Genomic DNA, 25,855 nt, shown 5'->3' with positions numbered 1-25,855 from the left:
GGGGAAGTCTAGCACCAGTGGCTGCAACCTCAGAAGAGAGGGACGTCCATTTAGAATGAAGATTGGGGAGAATTTCTATAGCCAGTGTATAGTGAATCTGTAAAATTTATTGCCATACTTATGGTTTTATGGTCTTATTATTGTTTTTTAAATACTTATGATTAATGACATTTAAAAGAAATCAAAGAAGATAGTAATAGATAATTGTCTGTTGTCAATTGCTGATGTAAGCAACTACTATTTCTATGGCCAGTGATATTTGTCTAGTGTCTCACACTAATCATTGTTTCTAATTGTTATGCCTGTGTTGTGCTCCTAAGGCTGCCCTGAAGCTGCCAGTGACAATGGATGTTCAAACCCCTTTGGTGCTTTTCATGGCTGCATGCGACTCATCTTCATAGACAATCAGCCAGCAGATCTCATCTTGGTACAGCAAGGGTTGCATGGGAACTTCAGTGACCTACAAGTAGACCTTTGTGGAATTGTAGACAGGTAAATACACTTCATCTTACCCATTATGTGAATAATATTCTATCTTACAGTGCAATATAGCCAGGAAAATGGAAGAGATACTAAATCCCAGGAATGAGATATTGTCAATATTCAAAGTAAGTCAGATATCATCTGTCCAACCTGATACATATGATCAATAAACTCACTGAGAAAATGTTCTGGAGCAAGTGTATACTGTAATAATCTCATGTAAAATTTAAAGCATTGTGATTAAGTTCTCAAATTGGCTATAGAATGTTGAGTAACCTAGAAACGAGTACAACTTCAATCGTGACAACGGAGGTTTGTTGAAGTTAAAGTTAAGCAAACACAGGAATATTAATCTGATATTGGTGGTAACAAATTTGCCAAGTCAATGTAAATCACAGTTGATAGAATAATGTTCCTTCGGGAGGGAAATCAGCAGTCTGCACCTGATTTTGACTGCGTAATCCAGCTCTCAGATACGTTGTTGACTTTAAACCTGCTACTCTGAAAAAGGCCTTTCCTTGTCTTTTGGGTCAAGGGAACAATTAGGAAAGTGTCAAGTAATAGGCTTGTCACTATTGTCCAAATGCTTTGAATGAAAAGAAGAAATGCTGACCAATGGCATTCATGTTTCCCCTTCTTCGTGCTTCCAATGTGTAGGCTGTCTGCTTCCAACACCACCACCAAATCTTGGACTGCAGTCGTCAGACTGATGTCAATGTGCTGAGGATTAGTTATAATAAAACTGGGCCCATGAAGATTATGTATGCATGCTCAAGGTTCTGACATGTGATTATAAATCCAGGATTATTTTTGTTTAATCAGTAAGAGACGTGTACCAAAACCAGCTGATATACTTATCTATTCTTTGTCATATTAGATAGTCACTTTCACTAGAGTGACTGAAGGGAAGACCATTTGAAGAAATCAATTAATATTTCTGAATTTTACACAGCAAATAACGTCTGAAAAACAAGTCATCTTTGGTCAGTTGAGCAGAGAATGTAGTGGACTACTGGTGCCCAATTCTACTCACCTCCTGATGTTTGACTTAATTAATGTTGGAATACAATTGTTTAATTTCAAAGTTGACTGTATTCCTTACAGAGTAAACTGAATAAGGGTTATTGGCTTAAAATGCAAACCTGGTCAGAAATTCAAGCCAGCCTTCTCTTTCTTTTACCAATAGAAAATAAACCTAGCTACTTTAGTCTTTTGTGATTATCCCAATTTCTCAAATGTGTACCCTTATCATCTTTACAAATCTTTCTTGCATCTCCTATATCATTTCTTTAATATTGGCAAAAACTGTGCATGGGTATGGTTTGACCAAAGTTATGTGCAAACTTCTTGTTATCTTTCTGTTTTCAGCTATAACAATGTCTAAATGAATTCCAATGATTTATCTCTACGTTGGCCAAAATTGCCACTTTGTGTGATTAGTGCAACTCCATATTCAGTTAATTATTTCTTTATATAGAAAAAGTTAAGGAGAGGGTTTGGAAATCCTGTACACGGGGTTAATCAAAAGAAGTGAATCCCAATGGTCAGCAATTAGAGGTTGTAAATTTAAGGAGTTACCAAAGACCATACAATAAATACAAGAATTATACACTGGGCTGTTAATATTAAAAATGAATAGGTAATGGTATACATAATCATTAATGCTTTTCAGAGTAGAATTGAATAAATGCTGGGGTAGAAAACATCCAGAGGACCAGGAGAAAACTTAAAAGATTGAAGTGAAAACATTTCAAAAATTGATATAGACATAATAGATGATTAGACACTTTCTGTAGTATATAATTTTACAATAGAAACTTGGATATGAGAAATTAAATTTCCTACCAGTTTTACTGGTGTGCTGTATAGACTCACTAAGTTTGTATTCACCTCTATGGTCAATGTTTGATATTATGTGACCTACTTTTTTCCTTGTATATTAAACACTCTTTGTATTTTCCAGTCTTCATAAATTTTAACTGTAGTCCCAAATCTGCTGTCACTTACAAATGTTCCTGATTTTAGATCAAAGTAGTGAATGTAGTGAATGCTCACAACACTGACCTCTTTGAAGCAACACTTTGCACTTTTGATGAACTGGTAATTATTCTTTACCTCTGTTCTCTGCTTCCTACTTTTTAACCAACTTGCTATTCATTCCACCAAACGCTCTCTGATGTACATGCTCTTTCACCTTAGCCAGAACAGTGATAGAGGTGTACAGTTGAAGGTATGGGCAGAGAAACCCCAGATGGAGTTTAATCCGGACAAAAGTGAAGTCTTGCACCTTGGGAGATCAAATGTAAAGGCAACACCCTTAACAGGGTTGATGAGCAGAGTGATCTTGGGGTAACAGCTCAAATGTAGCTCCTTGAAAGTGGCTACACAGGTTTATAGGGTGCTAAGAAGGCATATGACCTACTTGCCTTTATTAGTGGGACATTGACTTCAAAAGTCAGGAAGTTATTTTACAACTTTATAGCACTCTAGTTAGGCTGCATCTAGAATATTGCACACGGTTCCTGGGATCCATCACAGGAAGGAGGGTGCAGGAGAGGTTTAGCAGGATGCTGCCTAGATTACTATGTGATGTAACGAGAGATTAGACAACATGGGTTGTTTTCTCCAGTGAGGCGGAGGCGGAGAGAGGATCTGATAGGGGTTTATAAGAGTATGAGTGGCGTAGATAGAGTAGAAAGACATTATCTTTTATCCAGAGTTGAAATGTCTAATACCGGAGAGAATGCATTTAAGGTGAGAAGAGGTAATTTTAAAGGAGATGTGAGGGGCAAGTTGTAATACACAGAGACTGATGTGTGCCTGGACTGCACTGCCTGGTGTGGTGCTAAAGGCAGAATATATATATTTTTGGGACTTTTAAAAGTTGTTTAGATAGGCACATGAATGTGAAGAAAATTGAGGATATGGAAATTGTGTAGGCAGAAGTGATTAGTTCGGTTGGTCACTTGACTAATAGTTTGAGTGGTTCAGCAGAACTATGTTGGCCAAAGGGCTTGTTCCTGGGCTGTACTGGTCTATGTTCTACATATAAGATTACACAAGACATAGACGGACCGGAGAATAGCATCTTTCCCCTGGAGCAGTGACCAATAGCAGGGGACATCTGTTTAAGGGTAAGTGATAGAATGTTTAGGTGAGACGTTAGTGGTAATATTGTTTTTACATAGAGAGTGATGGGTGCCTGGAACACACTGCTTGGAGGGGTAGAGGCTGATATAATTGGGACATTAAGGAGACTTACATAGGCACGTGGATGGACATTATGGGCTGTGTGGGACAGAAAGGTTAGATCGATCATAAAGTAGGTATATATTAGTCGGTATAACATCATAGGCAACCATTTATGTTCTACGTTTATGAAATTTGGAAGATTTCCTCCAATCCAACAATGGGAAATGAAAGTGAGGGGAATCTGATGTGAATCTGAATCTGAATCAGCATGTTGTTTCTGGTCAATATGGCATTTTTAGTGAGAGTATCATCTCTTTATTGTTCTTTTTCCCTCCTATCCATTCAGTTCCTTTAGCTCCTGTGGCCGCAGACACATTTTTCCCTGATATTTTGAAAATAGACTAGAGATGAAAGATTCTATTGATAAGGTTACCCCTGGAGAAGTCTGGCTTCTTCACTTTGGAGGAAAGAAGATGAGATCTGATAGAGGTGTAATTGATAATGACCAGTTTCGCCAGGATAAATAGAGGGAAGCTGTTCCCAGTGCTAAGTGATTCAAGGATCAGGGACATAGATTTTGACACAAATGATACAAGTGAATGGCTGAGAAAGACATTTTTTGCAGAAATTGTGTTTATTCTGGAAATTACCATTTGTATAGTGGTAGTAACAAAATTAATGAAAGCTTACAAGAGGAAATAATAGATAGCATACGCTGTTAGCACGATGCTATCACTGCTCAGGGCATTGGTGTTCAGAGTTCAATCTCGGCATCTCCTATAACATGTCTTTGAACATTTTCCCCATGGAATGCATGAATCTCCTCTGGTGCTCCGGTTTCCTCCCACAGTGCAGAGACATACCAGGTTCATTGTAAAGTGTCCTGTGATTAGGTTAGGGTTAAATTGGGGTTACTGAGCAGTGTGGCTCAAAGGGCCGGAAGGGCCTATTCCTCTCTGCATCTGTGAATAAATAAAAATGAATGTATGAGTCAGGATCGGAGGGTCTTACCCTGAAACGTCAACAGTTTATTTCCTTCCATAGACGCGGCCTGACCTGTTGATTTCCAACAGCATTTTGTGTGTTTTGCTCAAGATTTCCAGTACCTGGAGTTACGTCTTGTGTCTCAGGATTGCACTGCTACAAACTGGCACAGACTCAATGAGAAAACTGGCCCATCCCTTTCTATATAAATGTTATCAGTTGCAGACAATCTTTGAAAATTACATTCTTTCACTTAGAGATTGGATGTCCATTTTTATTTTATTAATGTCTCTTTTTGGATTGCATGCAAAACAAAGATGCTGCTTGAAATCTAATGTGTTGGAAAATTTATTCAGGGTCAGTGCTGATATTGCCCATGAAGAAGTATGCATGCCAATTTGAGTTGACTGCAACACTGTTTGCCTTGGCTTCTATATCAGGAGAGATTTGTTTGAGTTCAGCCTTTGGGGAGAGATGAACATGAACTCTTACTGGTTTAAAGATCAGTGCTGAATTGATTTCTGCACCGTTCTCTGATAAGTCAGTTCCATTCCATGTGACTGCCCTTATCCTGGCACATAATTAATCAGTGCTACCTTAGGGACATCCAGGAATATTTGGGGATGAGTTATAAATTCAGGGCACTGAACAGCAACCTTTTGAAGAAGAGTTGATTCAGATTTTACAGAACAATTGATGGCAAAGCCAACAATTTAAGTGTGCCATATTCTAAGAAAGGATATGCTGGCATTACAGAGGGTCCAGAGGAGGTTCACGAGAATGATTCCAGAAATGAAGGGGTTAAACTACTGTGAGAATTTGATGGCTCTGGGCCTGTACTCACTGCAGTTTAAAAGAATGGGGGCGGGGGTAGATCTTACTGGAACCTATCGAATATTGAAATACTCAGATAGAGTGGACATGTAGAGGAGGTTTCCTGGGGTAGGAGAGTCTAGGACAAAAGGGCACAGCCTCATGTCTTATAGTCCTATATTATAAGTGCATGATATCCTTTGAGGTTATGTTGTATTTTGTCAGTAATATTGCAAAGATGAACCATTATTTCTGGCTTTGTGTTCATACCAAAATTATGTTATTTGAACATTAGTGAGACTACATTACAGAAATTTGTCGAGTGTTGTGCAAGTTTCCCTGATCTTTGAAGACACACAGCTTCTGCATAAATACAAGAATCTAATCGATTTAGATCAATGCAAAGAAAACAAGTGCTAAAGATCGATGCAATGCCTTGATCTTAAGCACTTGTTGTCCAATCCCTATCTCATTCTGTAATTCAATCTCTCATGTATATTCACTCAACAAATTATAAACTCTTGAGCACCCTTTAATGACATTGCTTCATACCTTCAGCTGCCAAAATCTGAGTCCTTGAATTCCCTCCTAATCTTCCCTTTTCTCTTTGGTTTTAAATCGTACTGTCTAGAAAATTTGACTTCAACTGTTAGCACTAAGCATGGTGTTGTGGGGTGGATGAAATCACCAGAGAGACAGTTACTGGTAGGTACAAAGCAGCTTCTTTATTTGACACAACAAGGTACAGCAAGTATCATCCGGATGGAGACACTTTCGGTGGAAAGGTCTGCTAGCCCAGTGTGGGCTCAATATTTATTTGCTAAACACAAAGGGCAATCCCTATTTACAAAGTATAGACAATGCATAGACAATGCTTTCTTTTGAAGCTACATACAAACCATCACACCTTCAGACTTCATCCTTTCCTCCTGACATCCGCATGTCTGGGTTGGTTCTCACAGTCTTTAGGAATGCAAGTTAAATCCACAATACATTTATTTGGTATTTTACGTGCTAACGTAGAGGACAATTCTTATTTATAAAGTATAGATAAGGCTGTCTTCGAAACTACCTATAAACTTCACACTTCCATCTGCAGTGTCTGGGCTAGTATTCCGATATTCACAGCTTTTAGGAAATGCATTGTTGTGAACTCAATCCACAGTACTTTGTCAAACAGAAGACTGGTGGCCAGAATCATTTAAGTGTAAATGAATAATCTACCCAAAATCTCACTCTAACACGTAGTGTCCAGGAACATCAGCTTGATGCAGACTCATATGAAGTAAGCGGGATGAATTTCAATACAGCACCTACTCTTTGTACTGAATTACAATACCACTGACATTGGAAGTGTGTTTTTTGTTAAGATTTCATTCACCTGTCCTAAAACCCATTTTTGAAGCTGACGTTTGGTCTATATGCATCTTGGGACATATTGTTGCATCAATCCCGATCTCTTATGCCCCTGAATCAGAAGGATGTAGGTAGGGAAAAAGTAGTTTTGCAGACTGGACACAATATCTAAGCTAATTCCCAAGTGGAAGTCCTGACGAAGGGTCTCTAGTCCTGACGAAGGGTCTCGGCCTGAAACATCAACTGTACCTCTTCCTAGAGATGCTGCCTGGCCTGCTGTGTTCACCAGCAACTTTGATGTGTGTTACCTTATTTAACCCTCAGGTTCATCCGGCGATGTTAGTCTAGGAGCAGACAGTCTTCGACCCTGCCAAACTTGTGAAATCTCATATGTGTGGGTGCTGCATGATTTGTTACCCTGTTGCAAAACAGTACCATGGAATATCAGACAGTACAGCATATGCAATTAAACAATTGAGCTATATAATTCTTAATTTGACTCTAGGATTAGTAAAGAAAAAAAGAAGAAAAAGGGGCCAATTTTAATGAAACAGTCTAATGTGCACGTTGGAGCTCATGGTTTTCTCATCCGTTCATTCTCCATTGATTTCCCTCGGGCATCGTCAGGCCCCATTCCACATCCACTCCATCCTGCAGTCTACGACCTCTCCGTTCTGGCATCTTCTCTCTCCATTTTCCGCTGAACAAAAGCCCCTGAATATCTCACTCTCAGGCACACAAGAAAGAAAAACTTTCCCCTCATTGGATGCCGCACATTCCAAAGCCCCTGTTATCTCTAGTCATAACCCAAACACTGCTGCTGCAGAGAAACCATTACATCAGCAGTGAAACCTTTCCCAGGGTGTTACATTTATAACCAATCTCTTCATATTAACCATACATAAGTTTTCTGCTGAGAATTCTTCCATAATTATGCTTTGCAATTTCTTCTATATCACTACTTGTGCACAACAATAGTTAGCGTACCAACCAAAACATCTATGTTGAAAATTTAATGTCTTCATTCAAACCTAAATGATTCTGTCCTTCCTCTTAACAGGTGTTTTTACATTGCCTTCAAAGCAAGGTTTTCCTTTCTGCAGCCACATCAGGGAAATTCATTTTTACCGTCTGTTAAAGGATAATATTTCCCATATTTATTGTGGCATTCCATAACCGGGAAACTGTCATGATATTTTTATTTGGATGTTTGAATGGCAAAGATATTTTAGGATTGAAGGACATGCCGCCAATCCTTCTTCACTGAGAGAGATTGAAAATCTGGCTGAGTGGTGCCACAACAATAACTCTTACTCAATGTCAGAAAGACCAAGGAACTGATTATTGACTTCAGGAGGAGGAAACCAGAGATGCATACTAAGCCAGTTCTCATCGGGTGATCAGAGATGGAGAGGGTTAGGAACTTTAAATTCCTCAGTGTTATTGTTTCAGATGACCTGTTCAGAGGCCTAGCACACAGGGCCATTATGAAGAAAACATGGCAGTGTCTCTAATTCCTTAGAAGTTTGTGAAGATTTGACATGACATCTAATACTTTGACAAACTTCGATAGATGTGTGGTAGAGAGTATATTGACTGGCTGCATCACAGCCTGGAATGGAAACACCAATGCCCTTGAACAGAAAATCCAACTAAAGTAGTGGATATGGCCTAGTCCATCATGGGTAAAGCCCTCCCCACTATTGAACGCATCTATAAGTGGCAATATCACAGGAAAGCAACATCTGTCATCAGGGATACAAACCACACAGGTCATGCTCTCTTGCTGTTGCTGTCATCAGGAAAAAGGTACAGGAGCCTTAGTACCCACACCACCAGGTTCAGTAACAGTTGCCGCATCACCTATGGACTCACTTACAAGGACTCTTCATCCCATGCTCTCAACATTTATTTATTTATTATTCTGATATCAAAATTAATTCCAAAAGGGCTTTTCACACCTTATCTTCTCCAGGGAAGCTGGTGAAACCTTAACTTCAATTATCATGGCCAACATTCCTTTTCTAAATGTTTTCAAATCCAATTGCTTCTAAATTTCAAGAAAAAGTTGCATCCCAAGCAAGTTTTAGCAGATTTTACTTTGCATATACCAAACACAACCATCACCTGAGCATTTACTTGAAGTTGTTTTACCAACACTGTGCCTCGTCATTTATCAAGAGCTGATGAAATGGCACCAATACTGCATCCAGATTGGGTACAAATCCAACATAGGTTCGATAGTACAAAATCAAAAGTGAATGACCAATGTTCAGTTATGGTTTTGTGTTTTTTTTTGGTTTTGACACTCCGTATACAATTAATCAGATGTACAACAAACCGGAGAAATCTGCAGATGCTGGAAATACAAAGCAACACATGCAAAATGCCAGAGGAACTCAGCGGGCCAGGCAGCATCTATGGAAATGAGTTACCAGTCGGTTTTCAGGCCAAGACCCTTCATCAGGATTGAAAAAGAAGAGAAGAAGTTAGAGCAAGAAGGTGAGGGAAGGGGAGGAAGAAGTATAGGTGAAACTGGGAGGGGGAAAGGGTGCAAGTAAAGAGCTGGGAAGTTGATTGGTGAAAGAGATAAAGGGCGAGATAAAAGGAAATCAATTTCTTGAACTTCCAGTAATTGCCTCCCTTCCTCTCCTTCACCATTCCCCATTCCCTTTTCCCTCTCTCACCTAATCTCCTTATCTGCCCATCACTTCCCTCCAGTGTTCCTTCACCTTCCCTTTCTTCCACAGTCCTCTGTCCTCTCCTATCAAATTCCCCTTTCTCTATTAATCAGGTGTAGCTGGTTTCTTTATATGAATAAAATTACTTTCTTTGTTAAAACCATAAGACCAAAAGACACAGGAGCAAAATTAGACCATTTGGTCCATCACATCTGCTCTATCATTCAATCCTGGCTGATCCTTTTCTCCCCCTCCTCAGTCCCACTTCCCAGACTTCTCCCTGTAACCTTTGATGCTGTGGCCAATCAAGAACCTATCAATGTCTGCTTTAAATACACCCAACGAACTGGCCTTCATTGCTGTCTGTGATAACAAATTCCACAAATTCACCACCCTTTGGATAAAGAAATTTCTCCACACTTCTGTTTTAAATGGATGCCCCTCTATCCTGAGGCTGTGCCCTCTTGTCCTACACTCGCCCACCATCAGGAACATCCTTTTCACATCTACTCTGTCTAGGCCTTTCAACATTCAAAAGGTTTCAATGAGATACCCCCATCCTTCAAAATTCCAGCAAGTTCAGACCCAGTGCCATCAAACGTTCCTCGTATGATAACCTTTTCATTCCCAGAATCATCCTTGTGATCCTCGTCTGAACCCTCTCCAATGGCAGCATATATTTTCTTAAATAAGGAACCCAAAACTATTCACAATAATCAAGGTGAGGCCTCACCAGTGCCTTATAAACCCTCAGCATCACATCCCTGCTCTAATATTTTAGACCTCTTGAAAGGACAGATAACATTGCATTTGCCTTCCTCACCACCAACTCTACCTGCAAGTTAACCTTTAAGGTGTTCTGCACAAGGACTCCCAAGTCCCTTTGCATCTCAGATTTTGGGATTTTCACCCGTTTAGAAATGAGTCTGCATATTTATTTCTACTACCAGAGTGCATGACCATGCTTTTTCCAATATTGTGTTTCATTTGCCACTTTCTTGCCCATTCTTCTAATCTATCTAAGTCCTTTTGCAGCCTTCCTGTTTCCTCAACACTACCTGCCCTTCCACCAATCTTCATATCATCTGCAAACTTGAGAACAAAGCCATCTATTCCATCAACTAAATTTTTGATATACAGCATAAAAAGAAGGGATCCCAATACCAACCCATGCAGAACACCACTAGTCACCTGCAGCCAACCAGGATCCTTTTATTCCTACACACTGCCTTCTACCATTCAGCCAATGCTCTAACCAGGCTAGTAACTTTCCTGTAATACCATGGGCTCTTCACTTGTGCACCTTGTCAAAGTACTTTGAAAATCCAAATATACAACACCCACTACATCCGCTTTATCTATCCCACTTTTAGTCTCCTCATCGAATTTCAACAGATCCTGCAGGCATGATTTTCCCTGAAGGAAACCATGCTGACTTTGTCCTGTCTTGTCCTGTGTCACCAAATACTCCATACTATCCTCAATAATTGACTCCAACATTTTCCCAACCACTGAGATCAGGCTAACTGGTCTACAATTTCCTTTCTGCTGCCTCCCTCCTTTCTTAAAGAGTGGAGTGACATTTGCAATTGTCCAATCCTCCAGAACCAATGATTCTTGAAAGATCATTTCTAATGACTTCACAATCTTTACCGCCAGCTCTTTCAGAACCCTAGGGTGCAGTTCCTTTGGTTTGTGTAACTTATGTACCTTTAGGTCTTTAAGCTTTTTGAGCACCTTCTCCCCTATAGTAGCAACTGCACACACTTTTCTTCCTTCACACCCTTCAACATCTGGCACACTGCCAGTGTCTTCCGCAGTGTAAGCTGATAGAAAATATTCATTTAATTCATTCACCATCTCCTTGTCTCTCATTATTATTTCTCTGGCCTCATTTTCTAACAGTCCTATATCCATTCTCATCTCACTTTCATTTTTTAGATATTTGAAAAAGCTTTTTCCATCCACCTTAATATTGTTTGCTAGCTGGGTTTTATATTTCATCTTTTCCCTCCTAAAAATGCTTTTAGTTGCTTTGCTCTTTTGGTTTTACTTTAGCTTTGACTTCCCTTGTTCTACTATTTTGCCATCTGTGTACTTCTTTGTTTTTAGAATATATCTATCCTGCACTTTCCTCATTTTTCCCAGAAACACATGCCATTGCTGCTCTGCTGTCATCCTTGGCAGCAGCTCCTTCCAATTTACTTTGGCCAGCTCCTCTCTCAAACCACTGTAATTTCCTTTACTCCACTGAAATACTGCTACTTCATATCTTACTTTCTCACTATGAAATTTTAAGTTGAACTTAGTTATTTTGTGATCCCTGTCTCCTAAGGGTTCCTTTATCTTAAGCTCCCTAACCACCTCTGGTTCATTACATGACACCAAATCCAGTATTGCTGATTCCCTATTAGGCTCCATGCCAAACTGCTCTAAAAAGCCATCTCATAGGCATTCAACAAATTCTCTGTCTTGAGATCCATTACCATCATGATTTTCCCAATCCACCTGTATGTTAAAATCTCCCATGACTATCATAACATTGTCCTTTTGACGATTCATTTCCATTTCCCGCTGCAATCTGTAGTCCACATTCCAGCTACTGTTTGGAATCCTGTATCTAACTGCCATCAGGATCCTTTTACCCTTTCAGTTTCTTAACTCAAATCACAAGGATCTAATGTCACATCTTTCTACCAACCTCTAATGCCATTCTTTACCAGCAGAACCTCTTGCCTGCTGGCTGCAATTTTGCCCTGTCATCTGCCTGCCCTTCCTGATGGTCTGACTGCATGCTATCTTTGATTTTTGCCATTCCTCCTATCCTGAGTCCCTTCATTCCGGTTCCCACCCTCCTGCCAAGTTAGTTTAAACACTCTCCAACAGCTCTATTTTCACAAACACTTCCCCCAAGTACCTCAAAGTGCCTTCCTCTGTGATTGGAATTAGAATGATATCTTCATTGTATAAAAGACACCAGATCTCATGCAGCATCACATTGACAAAATATATCTTGCTGCTTTTATTAAATACTTAATGCCCATGTCTCAGACTGGGGCAGAATTTCATGGTGTATAGCTTCATGAAGGTGCTTATCTCTTAGTGTGACACCAGCCTGCCCACACTATCACATTACCGAAGGGATTAAATAGTGAAAGGAAGGATATGGATAAAAGTTGCATTAAGGTGAACTTGCTTGTGACTTGCTGAGTGGAGACCTGTGTCTAGTGGTGTGCCACAGGGATCTGTACTGGGTCCATTGTTATTTGTCATCCACATCAATGATCTGCATGATAATATGGTAAATTGGCTCAGCAAATTTGCTGATGATACAAAGATCCGAGGTGTAAGGGACAGTGAGGAAGGTTTTCAAAGCTTGTAGAGGGATTTGGACCAGCTGGAAAAATGGGCTGAAAAATGGAAGATGGAGTTTAATACAGACGAGTGTGAGGTATTGCACGTTGGAAGGACAAACCAAGGTTGAACATACAAGGTTAATGGTAGGGCACTGAGGAGTGCAGTAGAACAGAGGGATCTGGGAATACAGATACAAAATTCCCTAAAAATGACTTCACAGGTAGATAGGGTCGTAAAGAGAGCTTTTGGTACATTGGCCTTTATAAATCAAAGTATTGAGTATAAGAGTTGGAATGTTATGGTGAGACTGTATAAGGCATTGGTGAGGCAGAATTTGAAGTATTGTGTACAGTTTTGGTCACCAAATTACAGGAAGGATATTAATAAGGTTGAAAGAGTGCAGAGAAGTTTTACAAGGATGTTGCCGGGACTTGAGAAACTGAGTTACAGAGAAAGGTTGAATAGGTTAGGACTTTGTTCCCTGGAGCGTAGAAGAATGAGGGGAGATTTGATAGAGGTATATAAAATTATGATGGGTATAGATAGAGTGAATCCAGGCAGGCTTTTTCCACTGAGGCAAGGGGAGAAAAAAATCAGAGGACGTAGATTAAGGGTGAAGGGGGAAAAGTTTAAAGGGAACATTAGGGGGGGCTTCTTCACGCACAGAGTGGTGGGAGTGTGGAATGAGCTGCCAGACGAGGTGGTAAATGCGGGCTCACTTTTAACATTTAAGAAAAACTTGAACAGATACATGGATGAGAAGTGTGTGGAAGGATATGGTCCAGGTGCAGGTCAGTGGGACTAGGCAGAAAAATGGTTCGGCACCTCCAAGAAGGGCCAAAAGGCTTGTTTCTGTGCTGTAATGTCTATGGTTCTATGGTTCTGTGGTTCTACTTGTGACTCCAGACTTTACCAATATGATTGAATCTTTACAAAACAAAAAGCCTCTGGAATCGTCTAGCAATCTACTTAATTGTCACCACAAAAAGGACAGGCAGTAAAAGCCAGTCGAACCAACTTAGAACATAGAACAGTACTGCAGAGGAACAGGCCTTTCAGTCCTTGATGTGGTGCCACAGTAATTATGATTATGATTATGAAGACTCATAGTCCTCTTTTATTGTCATTTAGTAATGCATGCATTAAGAAATTGTTACGTACCCCGTAACTGGGTTGCCAAACCAGCAGAAATGGAACACGTGTTGGAGTCTGTGATTACTAGGAACTAATAAAGTTTTAGATTATGAAGACACGTAGTCCCCTTTTATTGTCATATAGTAATGCATGCATTAAGAAATGATACATTATTTCCTCCAGTGTGATATCACAAAACACAGGACAAACCAAGACTTAAAAAACTGACAAAACCACATAATTATAACATATAGTTACGAACAGTGTAACAATACCATAACTTGATGAAGAAGTCCATGAGCACAGTAAAGTTCAAAGTTTCTCAAATGTCCCACATCTCACGCAGACGGGAGAAGGAAGAAAAACTCCCCTTGCCATGCCGACCACAATCCGACTCTGAGTCATCCGAAAACTTTGAGCTCTTATCAGCTCTCTGACTCCGAATACTGATCGCCATCTCTGTCCGAACAATTCGACCTCCTTCTCGGTTGCCAAAAGCAGGCAAGGCCGGGGATTTTGAGGCCTACCCTCCGAAGGATTCCCGACCACACAGTAATGACAGCAGTGGACGGGCGTTTCAGAAATTTCTCCAGATGTTCCTCTGTGCTTTCACGTCCATTCTCCATCAAATCAGAATTGTCCACAGCCCCTATTTAACAGATGCGATATCATTTTTCACCAGAGGGCTGTGCACACGCAGGCACGCTGCCATCTTCTCCTCCCGCCTTAACTCGTACTTAAATGTCTAACTAACTTGCTCTCTTCTTCCTAATGTCTATACCTCACCATGTAAAAGGGCATGATCAGGGGTGTTTCAGATTGGCGCAGAATATCTGGGGTTTATGGCTTCATAAATGTTTTTATCTCTTTGTGTGACGGCAGTCCAACCACAATCTCAAATTACCCGAGGATTAAATAATGAAAGGAAGGCGTTTGGTGAAAGATGCACAGCCAGTTGTTCTGAGACATGTTGTTCTCTTCCATTCAGTTCAATTTTACTTTGATTCTGATACATTGGGCAAAGCCACTGAGGAAGAAGCATTAAATACGAGCATACTGAAGGGACTGTGCAGTAGAGATGGTTAAAATCCTGCTCCTTGACCTCAAATTATTTGCTTATTCTGCTACTTGCACATAAATTATGTGAAAAATAAACTCAAGCTGTTTCATCCATTTCTGTGGAACACAAGCCACAACAGACTATCCCTAATCAATCACCAGACCCCTTCAAGCTGTCAATCTTACTTAGGAATGGATGGTGTGGGAAAAAGATTTGTGCATAGAACAGCTCAACAATGGCTTGACATTCATTGTTTCATTCCAATGCAATGTCATTCGTTTGTCACCAAAGAAAAAGAATATTTTAATTTGAAAGTTAGCAGTCATTTTATTTTAAATCATATGTTTATAATTTTGATTTCACTTATTTCAGAGAATAATCTTGCATGAAAGTGTGATGTTAACATACAAAAATAATTACCAGAAAAAGAACATAACTGAGTTCTTACCTCTCATTGATCATGAAATAATAGCCATAGTTTTATTTGAAAGTTAGTCACAGAATTTCAATGTGCTGAGTAATTTTTTAGAACTGTAAAACACATGAATAACTTCACAAGAACAAATGCATTTTTAATAGTTTCCTAGTTCATTTACCAGAATAGATTACTTCATACCACATGTTACAACAACCACAAAACGTACATTAATACAAAGTGGTGCAGAGTTCTTTTTAGGAGTATTATCATTGTTAAAAGAAATCACATCAAACTAGTAAATAAACAATAAAAAAGCTATTTATTCATTCTTTGGTATCGATATCATACTGGACGAATATAGACATTAGATAGAATGGATTAATTCAGTCTAATTAGCTCGGCATAACATCATAGACAGAAAACATAAGATACAGGAGCAGAATTAGGCCATTTGGCCCATCAAGTCTGCTCCAACATTTTCCGCTCAGCCACTATCTCCTACCTTCTCCCCATATCCCTTCATACCCTGACCAATCAAGAATCTATCAACCTCGGCCTTAAATATACATATAAGACTTGGCCACCACAGCTGTCTGTGGCAATGAATTCTACAGATTCACCACTCTCTACCTAAAGAAATTCCTCTTCATCTCCATTCTAAAAGGACACCCCTCTATTCTGAGGCCGTGTTCTCTGGTTTTAGACTGTTCCCCCACAGAAACACCTTCTCCACATCCACTCTGCCAAGGCCTTTCACCATTCAATAGGTTTCAATGACGTCATGCCTCTGCCTTCTGAATTCTAGTAAATACAGGCCATCGGGAGCATGCCTTATGAGAATAGGTTGAGTGAACTCGACCTTTTCTCCTTGGAGTGACGGAGGATGAGATGTCACCTGATAGAGGTATATAAGATGATGAGAGGCATTGATCATGTGGATAGTCAGAGGCTTTTTCCCAGGGCTGAAATGGCTAGCATGAGAAGGCACAATTTTAAGGTGCTTGGAAGTGGGTACAAAGGAGATGTCAGGGGTAAGTTTTTTTTAAAACGCAGAAAGTGGTGAATGCGTGGAATGAGCTGCCGGTGACGGTGGTGTAGGTGGATACAAGACGGTTCATTAAGAGACCTCTGGATAGGGACGTGGAGCTTAGAAAAATAGAGGGCTATGGGTAACCCTAGGTAAATTCTAAGGTAAGGACGTCTTTGGCACAGCATTGTGGGCCGAAGGGCCTGAATTGTGTTGTAGGTTTTCTATGTTTCTATGTTTTAGAAATCATTTTATGCTTTGTGTTTTAGAAATGTTTTGTGTTTTGGAAAAGCTTTGTGTTGTAGAAATGGTTTGTAATTTGGAAATGTTTAAGATAGTCAAGTCAAGTCAAGTCAAAGTCACTTTTTATTGTCATTTCGACCATAGCTGCTGGTACAGTACACAGTGAAAATGAAATATTTTTCAGGACCATGGTGCTACATGAACAATACAAAAACTACACTGAACTACGTAAAAAACAACACAAAACTACACTCCACTACAGACCTACCCAGGACTGCATTAAGTGCACAAAACAGTGCAGGCATTACAATAAATAATAAACAAGACAATATGCACAGTGGAGGGCAGTAGGCTGGTGTCAGTCCAGGCTCTGGGTATTGAAGAGTCTGATGGCTTGGGGGAAGAAACTGTCAACTGGTCGTGAGAGCCCGAATACGTCGGTGCCTTTTGCCAGATGGCAGGAGGGAGAAGAGTCCTCTGTGAGTTTTAAATATGGTTTAATAATGTTTGAATTTAAATGTGTATCTCTGAAAATAGATGAATTGTCTTTTAAACTACTTTGTTAGCTGTAAGTATCTTCTCCTTGGTAGGGAGGGAGATCCACCACTCAAATGTTGGGTATTGACAGCTAAACCCTCTGTGAAGAATAAACAGGAAAGTGATCTAGTCTTTGAAGATTAGGTAATTACAGTAGAATCTACCTTTAGTGAGGGTACCTGAGGCTATTTATATCAGATAAGGCTTAAGATCTTCATCTAAGTTTAGGACTTCATGGTCAGTAAATCCAATACCATCAAACTCAACTCCAGGGAAAAAAGTCATCTCCTTATAACTCAAATTTTCCAGTCCTGGGAACATCCTTTTAGATAACAATGAAGATTAGCTTTATTTGTCATATCAAAGTATACAGTGAAATACATTAATTACATCATATCAAATCAGTGAGGATTGTGCTGGGTAAAACACAAGTGTCATCACATGCTTTCAACTCATTAATCCTAATGATATGTCTATTTTTGAATGTGGGAGGAAACCAGAGGACCTGGAGGAAACCTGCATCGTCCTGGGGAGAATATAGAAACTCCTTATAGGCAGCAGTGGGAATTGAACCCCCACTGGTGATCGCTGAAGCTGTAAAGTGATGTTCTTTACTAAAACTGCAACCATGCCATCCAAAACGAAATAGCTTCTAACGATTTGTTAAAAATATTCACCATGACACTGGCAAGAATTTGAGTACTATTGGAAAATAATCTCCACCTGAGAAATCTGGTTGGTCCTTGGATTAATAGTTCCTCCAATATGCAGTTCATCCTCAGTAACTTACTGGAAAACACCTCAGATTTTTGTGCTCAAGTTGCTGGAGTCCTCATAAAATGCCTATTTTAATTCTGATTTTAGGGATTTTTTTTATTATTTGTTTTAAAAGTGAATGATTATTCTACTGAACCAGAGACACTGACACAGCTTCCAATATTACAAACCAATTTTCCTTGCTGGTGTCAAATTAAATAGCAATCGCTGAAGCAGCAGTACTCCAGCTGTAAAGTCTGCAACTTCCTCCCCATGGTTTTATGCTGCATTAAATATCCCACTCTGTTGTCCTATAAGGCTCCTCTGTTAATCTTTCTTGCTAAATAATGATCTATGAAGATAGAAGGCTAGAGACTGCCGCATTGCGCAACATTTTTATGCATTATTCAATAGAGTCTCATGTATAATCTCATCATATACCAAGTCCATACATGACACTCTTTTGGATATTTTAGTAGGTACTCCACACATGAGACAGAGATTGTGTTTGAGTGGTGTCATTCAGCATACAATATCAAAAGCACCTCCGAAATCTGTGACCCCTACCTCAAGGAAGGACGAAATGCAGAACAATGTCCCTGAAGATTCTGTTTCAAGTTTTACATAGGATAGGAAAAGTTTAGAGAGATACAGACTAAATGTGGCGAAATGAAACTAGACTAAATCAGGTAGACAACTTGATTGGCATGGACAAGTTGGGTTGAAGGTCCTTAGTGCTTGCCCTTCCGGAATAATTCTTTGACTCTATGTTCTCCCTTGGAAATGTATGTCTAGTCCTTTGTCATTTAAATCATGTTTATTACTGGCCTACAGCAGGTGTACCTTTGTCAGTAGGTCTGTAGCAGTTCAAGTAGGCTGTTCACTTTTCCCTTCTCAGGGGGAATTATAGAAACATAGAAACATAGAAAATAGGTGCAGGAGTAGGCCATTCGGCCCTTCGAGCCTGCACCGCCATTTATTATGATCATGGCTGATCATCCAACTCAGAACCCCGCCCCAGCCTTCCCTCCATACCCCCTGACCCCCGTAGCCACAAGGGCCATATCTAACTCCCTCTTAAATATAGCCAATGAACTGGCCTCAACTGTTTCCTGTGGCAGAGAATTCCACAGATTCACCACTCTCTGTGTGAAGAAGTTTTTCCTAATCTCGGTCCTAAAAGGCTTCCCCTCTATCCTCAAACTGTGGTCCCTCGTTCTGGACTTCCCCAACATCGGGAACAATCTTCCTGCATCTAGCCTGTCCAATCCCTTTAGGATTTTATACGTTTCAATCAGATCCCCCCTCAATCTTCTAAATTCCAACGAGTACAAGCCCAGTTCATCCAGTCTTTCTTCATATGAAAGTCCTGCCATCCCAGGAATCAATCTGGTGAACCTTCTTTGAACTCCCTCTATGGCAAGGATGTCTTTCCTCAGATTAGGGGACCAAAACTGCACACAATACTCCAGGTGTGGTCTCACCAAGGCCTTGTACAACTGCAGTAGTACGTCCCTGCTCCTGTACTCGAATCCTCTCGCTATAAATGCCAGCATACCATTCGCCTTTTTCACCGCCTGCTGTACCTGCATGCCCACTTTCAATGACTGGTGTATAATGACACCCAGGTCTCGTTGCACCTCCCCTTTTCCTAATCGGCCACCATTCAGATAATAATCTGTTTTCCTATTTTTGCCACCAAAGTGGATAACTTCACATTTATCCACATTAAATTGCATCTGCCATGAATTTGCCCACTCACCCAACCTATCCAAGTCACCCTGCATCCTCTTAGCATCCTCCTCACAGCTAACACTGCCACCCAGCTTCGTGTCATCCGCAAACTTGGAGATGCTGTATTTAATTCCCTCATCCAAGTCATTAATATATATTGTAAACAACTGGGGTCCCAGCACTGAGCCTTGCGATACCCCACTAATCACCGCCTGCCATTCTGAAAAGGTCCCGTTTATTCCCACTCTTTGCTTCCTGTCTGCTAACCAATTCTCCACCCACACCAATACCTTACCCCCAATACCGTGTGCTTTAAGTTTGCACACTAATCTCCTGTGTGGGACCTTGTCAAAAGCCTTTTGAAGATCCAAATATACCACATCCACTGGTTCTCCCCATCCACTCTACTAGTTACATCCTCAAAAAATTCTATGAGATTCGTCAGACATGATTTTCCTTTCACAAATCCATGCTGACTTTGTCCGATGATTTCACTGCTTTCGAAATGTGCTGTTATCACATCCTTGATAACTGACTCCAGCAGTTTCCCCACCACCGACGTTAGGCTAACCGGTCTATAATTCCCCGGTTTCTCTCTCCCTCCTTTTTTAAAAAGTGGAGTTACATTAGCCACCCTCCAATCCTCAGGAACTAGTCCAGAATTTAACGAGTTTTGAAAAATTATCACTAATGCATCCACTATTTCTTGGGTTACTTCCTTAAGCACTCTCGGATGCAGACCATCTGGCCCTGGGGATTTATCTGCCTTCAATCCCTTCAATTTACCTAACACCACTTCCCTAACATGTATTTCGCTCAGTTCCTCCATCTCACTGGACCCTCTGTCCCCTACTATTTCTGGAAGATTATTTATGTCCTCCTTAGTGAAGACAGAACCAAAGTAATTATTCAATTGGTCTGCCATGTCCTTGCTTCCCATAATCAATTCACCTGTTTCCGTCTGCAGGGGACCTACATTTGTCTTTACCAGTCTTTTCCTTTTTACATATCTATAAAAGCTTTTACAGTCCGTTTTTATGTTCCCTGCCAGTTTTCTCTCATAATCTTTTTTCCCCTTCCTTTGTCCTCCTCTGCTGAACTCTGAATTTCTCCCAGTCCTCAGGTGAGCCACTTTCTCTGGCTAATTTCTATGCTTCTTCTTTGGAATTGATACTATCCCTAATTTCTCTTGTCAGCCACGGGTGCACTACCTTCCTTGATTTATTCTTTTGCCACACTGGGATGAACAATTGTTATATTATGTGTGAACAATGTATGTTGGTCTTAGTAGCAATATCCTACTCCAATAAATGAATACTTATTTTGAAACTACCTCATTCCCTACATCATTGGAATTTTGCATTCAGCTTGAAGTAAGAAAATGACAAGGATTTTTGCCTTTCTGATACTTCAAGTCCAAATTTCTGGGCCAGTCAAATCCAGCAGAACTGTCAGGTCATTTGAAATTTGTTGCCAAAGATACTAAGATACTTACTCAGTGCATGTCAAAATCATCCACCAAGTTACAGCTTCTGCTGTTAGTTTGGAATTTAATAAGCTGAAGCAAGATTGGACCATTTGTCTCCTTGGTTTGCTACAGCATTCAATATCGTGGCTGCTCTTCCATCACAAAACTATTTTCCTGCACAATGTCTATATCATATTTTTGCTTCAGTGTTTAAAAATGTCAGTTCCCAATGCAACCAGTCTCTGAGCATCTGAACCCATCCAGGATTGGGAATTTCAAAAACTCACAATCATGCTGGGGAAGAGAAGGTGTTCTACTAAATGCCTTGAATATTATTTTCAAACAGTGTCTTCTTAGCCAGCAGAAACATTGTCCCCTTATGATGTGTGTGTGTTAGAGTGAGTGGGTAGAAGTGAAGGTTGGCTTGCTTTGCTGTTGTTGTCTTGTCTTGCTTTGCTGTTATGACTGCTGCTGCTGTGATGTTTTGCTGAACATTGTGGGCAAGCTTTGTTAGCGCTGGAATATGTGGCGACTCTTGTGGGCTGCCCCAGCACACTCTTGGGTATGTTGGAAATTTATGCAAGTGATATATTTCACTGTATGCTTCAATGTAAATATGATAAATCAATATGAATCTGACTGAATATGAATCTGATTGCATCAAGCCCTCTAAGCATTTTTTATGTCTTAACGAGGTCACTGCTTATTCTTCTAATCATTGGAGCTATTCAATTGTTCATTCCTGGATCCCTGGATTCAGCCTGGTAAATTTTTGATGTTCTCCCTCTGTGGAAAGTACCTCCTTTTTTTAAGGAAAGAAGTCGGAAAGTTGAGCACACTACTTTTAATGTGGTCTCACCAAAGCTGCACACTTTATTAGGAATACCCAGTTATCTGCTTATTAATACATTTATTTAATCAGCAAATAACATGGCAGAAACTAAATGCATAAAAGCATACATATATAGTCAAGAGGCTTAATTGTTGTTCAGACCAAATATCAGAACAGGAAAGAAATGTGGTCTAAGTGACTTTGACTGTGAAATGATTGTTGGTGCCAGACAGGGTGGTTTGAGTATCTCAGAAACTAATGGATCTCCTGAGATTTTCATGCACATCAGTCCCTATAATTTATAGAGAATGGTGCAAAATGAAAACACAAATCAAAACTAGTGAGTGGCAGGTTTGTGGGCGAAAATGCCTTGTTAATGGAAGAGGTCAGAGGAGAATGTTCAGACTGCTTCAAGCTGACAAGAAGGCAACAGTAATTCAAATAACCACACGTTTACAACAGTGGTGTGCAGAAGAGCATCTCAGAATGCACAACACATTGAACCTTTAAGTGGATAGGCTGCAGCAGCAGAAGTTTATGAGATAAACTCAGTGGCCACTTTATTAGGTACAGGAGGTAGCTAATAGAGAAATGGTGTTGTCTCTCGGGGTCCGAGGAAGAGTTAATATTGTGCAGTCATCTGTAGATATTCATGTGGCTTCGGAGGCCAAAGGCCGAAGCACACATGTGGTTGCAGGTTGGACATGGAATGGTGGTTGTTAGAACAGGTGCATACACAGCTTTGTGGCGTCGATCTTGTGCTGCTGCAAGGTGCTGATTTCGGTCATCCTCAAAGTTAGATGCAGCTTTTCTGGTCAGAGTGCACCATGCAGCCCTGTTGGCTGCGGACTCCTCAAGTTGTCAAGGCTGGAGGTCTGCTGTCACGAACCCTGTGACGGGTTGAAAAGGACCAGCAGAAATGGAACACACCTGGAGTCTGGTTTACTATAAATTAAGACTATACTTATTACTACTACAAAATTAATATCATTAAACCGAATAATACAATACAGGTTATAAACTAATATATATATATCCGTAAATGTGTGTGTGGATATTAAAAAATAATAGTCCAGGAGGTAGATATCAGTCTTACAATGTCAGGTAAGTTTAAGCAGTTCAGTTCACTTTGTGTTGCGTCAAGTTGAATTGATGGAGAGAGAGAGAGAGTTAATTGAGTTGATATTCAAGTTGGCAGCTTTAGTTGTTCTTGCTTCCGAAGTCTTCAGAGTCACTTGGTGCGACTTCCACACAGACGCAGATGGACAGAGCCCCTTCGAGGGAATGGTCTGCTAACCCACGGCACAGGTTCACCACCAGCAGACCCCCACAGGCAAGCTCTTACCCACACTGGTAATCACGGGTTGAAATTAATCGGTCCGTCGCCTCCACCCTCGTGGTGGTCTTAAACTCCACCAGTGGTTTCTCAGGTAGCTTCCGCAGTTCTCTCGTGTCATGTCTCCTCTGCCATGATCAGACCGAAGGATCAACCTTTTACAATCCATCCAAAATTCCAGCGTCTGTTAGCTCAACCACTGTGAGCTGTTACCATGGTGACTTCCCAGCTCGTGTCTCAGCTCACGCCGTATTCTCTCTCTCTTTTAATTGCCTCCTTGTTCATTAGACTGCTGACACTGCCCATTTGATGTACAATTTCAGATTGTCTTTGAATCATTTTTAGGGCGGCCCTGATTGTGACTGCCATGTTCAAGCTCACTGTAGAGCAACTGCCTGGAGATTCTTGTTTCACCTATGTGGATTACATGGCCAGTCCAGCGTAGCTGGGCCTGGAAGATCCTTGCCTCAATGTTTGTGCTGTTGGCTCTGTCAAGGACTTCCTGGTTGGTGATTCGGTCCTGCCATCGAATCCTCATGATCGACCGCAGAGAGCGGATGTGAAACTGCTCCAGCTGTTTGATGTGCCTGTGGTACAGGGTCCAGGTTTCGCAGCCATACAGGAGAGAGGTGAGGAGCACAGCCTTGTACACCTTGAGCTTGGCTGAAAGTTGAATGTCCTTGTGCTCCAGAACTTTGATACAGAGTTTCTGGCTGGCTTTCTGGATCCTTGCTATGATCTCTTTGTCAAGGGATCCGTCTCTGGAGATGGTTCTTCCTAGATACTTGAAGCTCTCCACATTCTTCAGGAAAGTGCTGTCGATGGTGATGCATGGCTGAGGAGGGTGACTCTTTGGTGCAGGTTGTGGGAGAACTTCAGTCTTACCGAGGCTGATTGTCAGGCTGAACAGCTTTGAGGCTGCGGAGAACTTGTCGACAATTGTCCACAGGTGGTTCTCCTGGTGGGCCATGAGGGCACAGTCATCAGCAAACAGGGCTTCAGTGATGAGCCTCCTCAAAGTTTTGGTCCTTGCAGCAAGGTGTTTCAAGTCAAACATCAATCTGTCTAGGCAATAATTATGTCCCAGGTCTAGGTTCTTAACAGCATGCTTCAGGATTTGGGTGAAGAAGAGGTTGAAGAGCACTGGTGCTAGAATGCACCCTTGCTTCATGCCATTTGAGATGTTGAAAGTCTCAGATGGGGAACCACCTGAGAACACTCTCCTGTCATGCTATTATGGAGCGGGCGGATGAGTGTAGTGAATTTCTGCAGGCAACCAAGCTATCTAAGGATGATCCACAGCACGTTTCTGTTGACCATATCAAACGCCTTCGTCAGATCAATGAAGACAGAGTATAATGTCATGTTCTGTTCCAGGCACTTCTCCTGTATCTGTCTCACTGTGAAGATCATGTCGACAGTGCTGCGTTTGGGACGAAAGCCGCATTGCGACTCGGGAAGGTTCTCTTCTGACACTGTTGGAATCAGTCTGAAATGCAGAGTGCACAATTGTAGTAAGATATTTTTACCCAAGCCTTCCAGAAGTAAAGATCAACATCCCATTTGCCTTCCTAAATGTCTGCTAAATCTGCATGTTAGCTTTAGCGTCAAATTAAAAGGCACTTGCATGATCATGATGAAAAAGTTGATAACAGCAAGATCAACACACCTGGGTCAAAAATGAGCCAACAAAGGAAATAATTTGACAGAATTTTCTGTCACTATAATGGTGAGGTTGTTTGCTGTTACCTAAATGAAAAAGGAAAACAACTTCTGCTTAGTCAAAGAGAAGTCAAAGCCAAAGTTAAAGCAAAGGAGAGGGCATACAAGGAAGCAAAAAATAGTGGGAAGACAGAGGATTGGGAAGATTTTAAAACCTTACAAAAGGAAACCAAGAAGGTCATTAAGAGGGAAAAGATTAATGATGAAAGGAAGCTAGCAAATAATATAAGATGGGATACTAAAAGCTTTTTCAAGTATATAAAGAGTAAAAGACAGCTGAGAGTAGATATAGGACCGATAGAAAATTATGCTGGAGAAATTGTAATGGGAGATAAGGAGATGGCAGAGGAACTGAATGAGTACTTTGTATCAGTCTTCACTGAGGAAGACATCAGCAGTATACTGGAGACTCAAGGGTAGCAGGGAAGAGAAGTGTGCACAGTCACAATTATGACAGAGAAAGTACTCAGGATGCTGAATAGTCTAAAGGTAGATAAGTCTCCTGGACCAAATGGAATGCACCCTCATGTTCTGAAGGAACTAGCTGTGGAGATTGCGGAGGCATTAGCGATAATCTTTCAAAAGTCGATAGACTCTGGCATGGTTCCGGAGGACTGGAAGATTGCAAATGTCACTCCGCTATTTAAGAAGGGGGCAAGGGTGCAAAAAGGATATTATAGACCTGTTAGCTTGACATCGGTGGTTGGGAAGTTGTTGGAGTC

The 25,855-nt window shown here is 40.7% G+C and overlaps 1 protein-coding gene across 1 annotated transcript in view; it reads left to right on the top strand.

Moving 5' to 3' along the window:
- The window catches only part of LOC134346871 (contactin-associated protein-like 5), a 1,673,098-nt gene that overhangs the window by 861,044 nt on the left and 786,199 nt on the right, over positions 1-25,855 (top strand). Inside the window, exon 10 of the mRNA XM_063048676.1 lies at positions 321-492. Coding sequence (XP_062904746.1) covers positions 321-492 — 172 coding nt within the window. The remainder of the gene's footprint in view (positions 1-320; positions 493-25,855) is intronic.

The sequence above is a fragment of the Mobula hypostoma genome, chromosome 5, assembly GCF_963921235.1.
Source record: "Mobula hypostoma chromosome 5, sMobHyp1.1, whole genome shotgun sequence".
Taxonomy (NCBI): Eukaryota; Metazoa; Chordata; class Chondrichthyes; order Myliobatiformes; family Myliobatidae; genus Mobula; species Mobula hypostoma.
The sequence above is the reverse complement of the archived record's forward strand: the minus strand, read 5'-3'. Positions and strand labels throughout refer to the sequence as shown.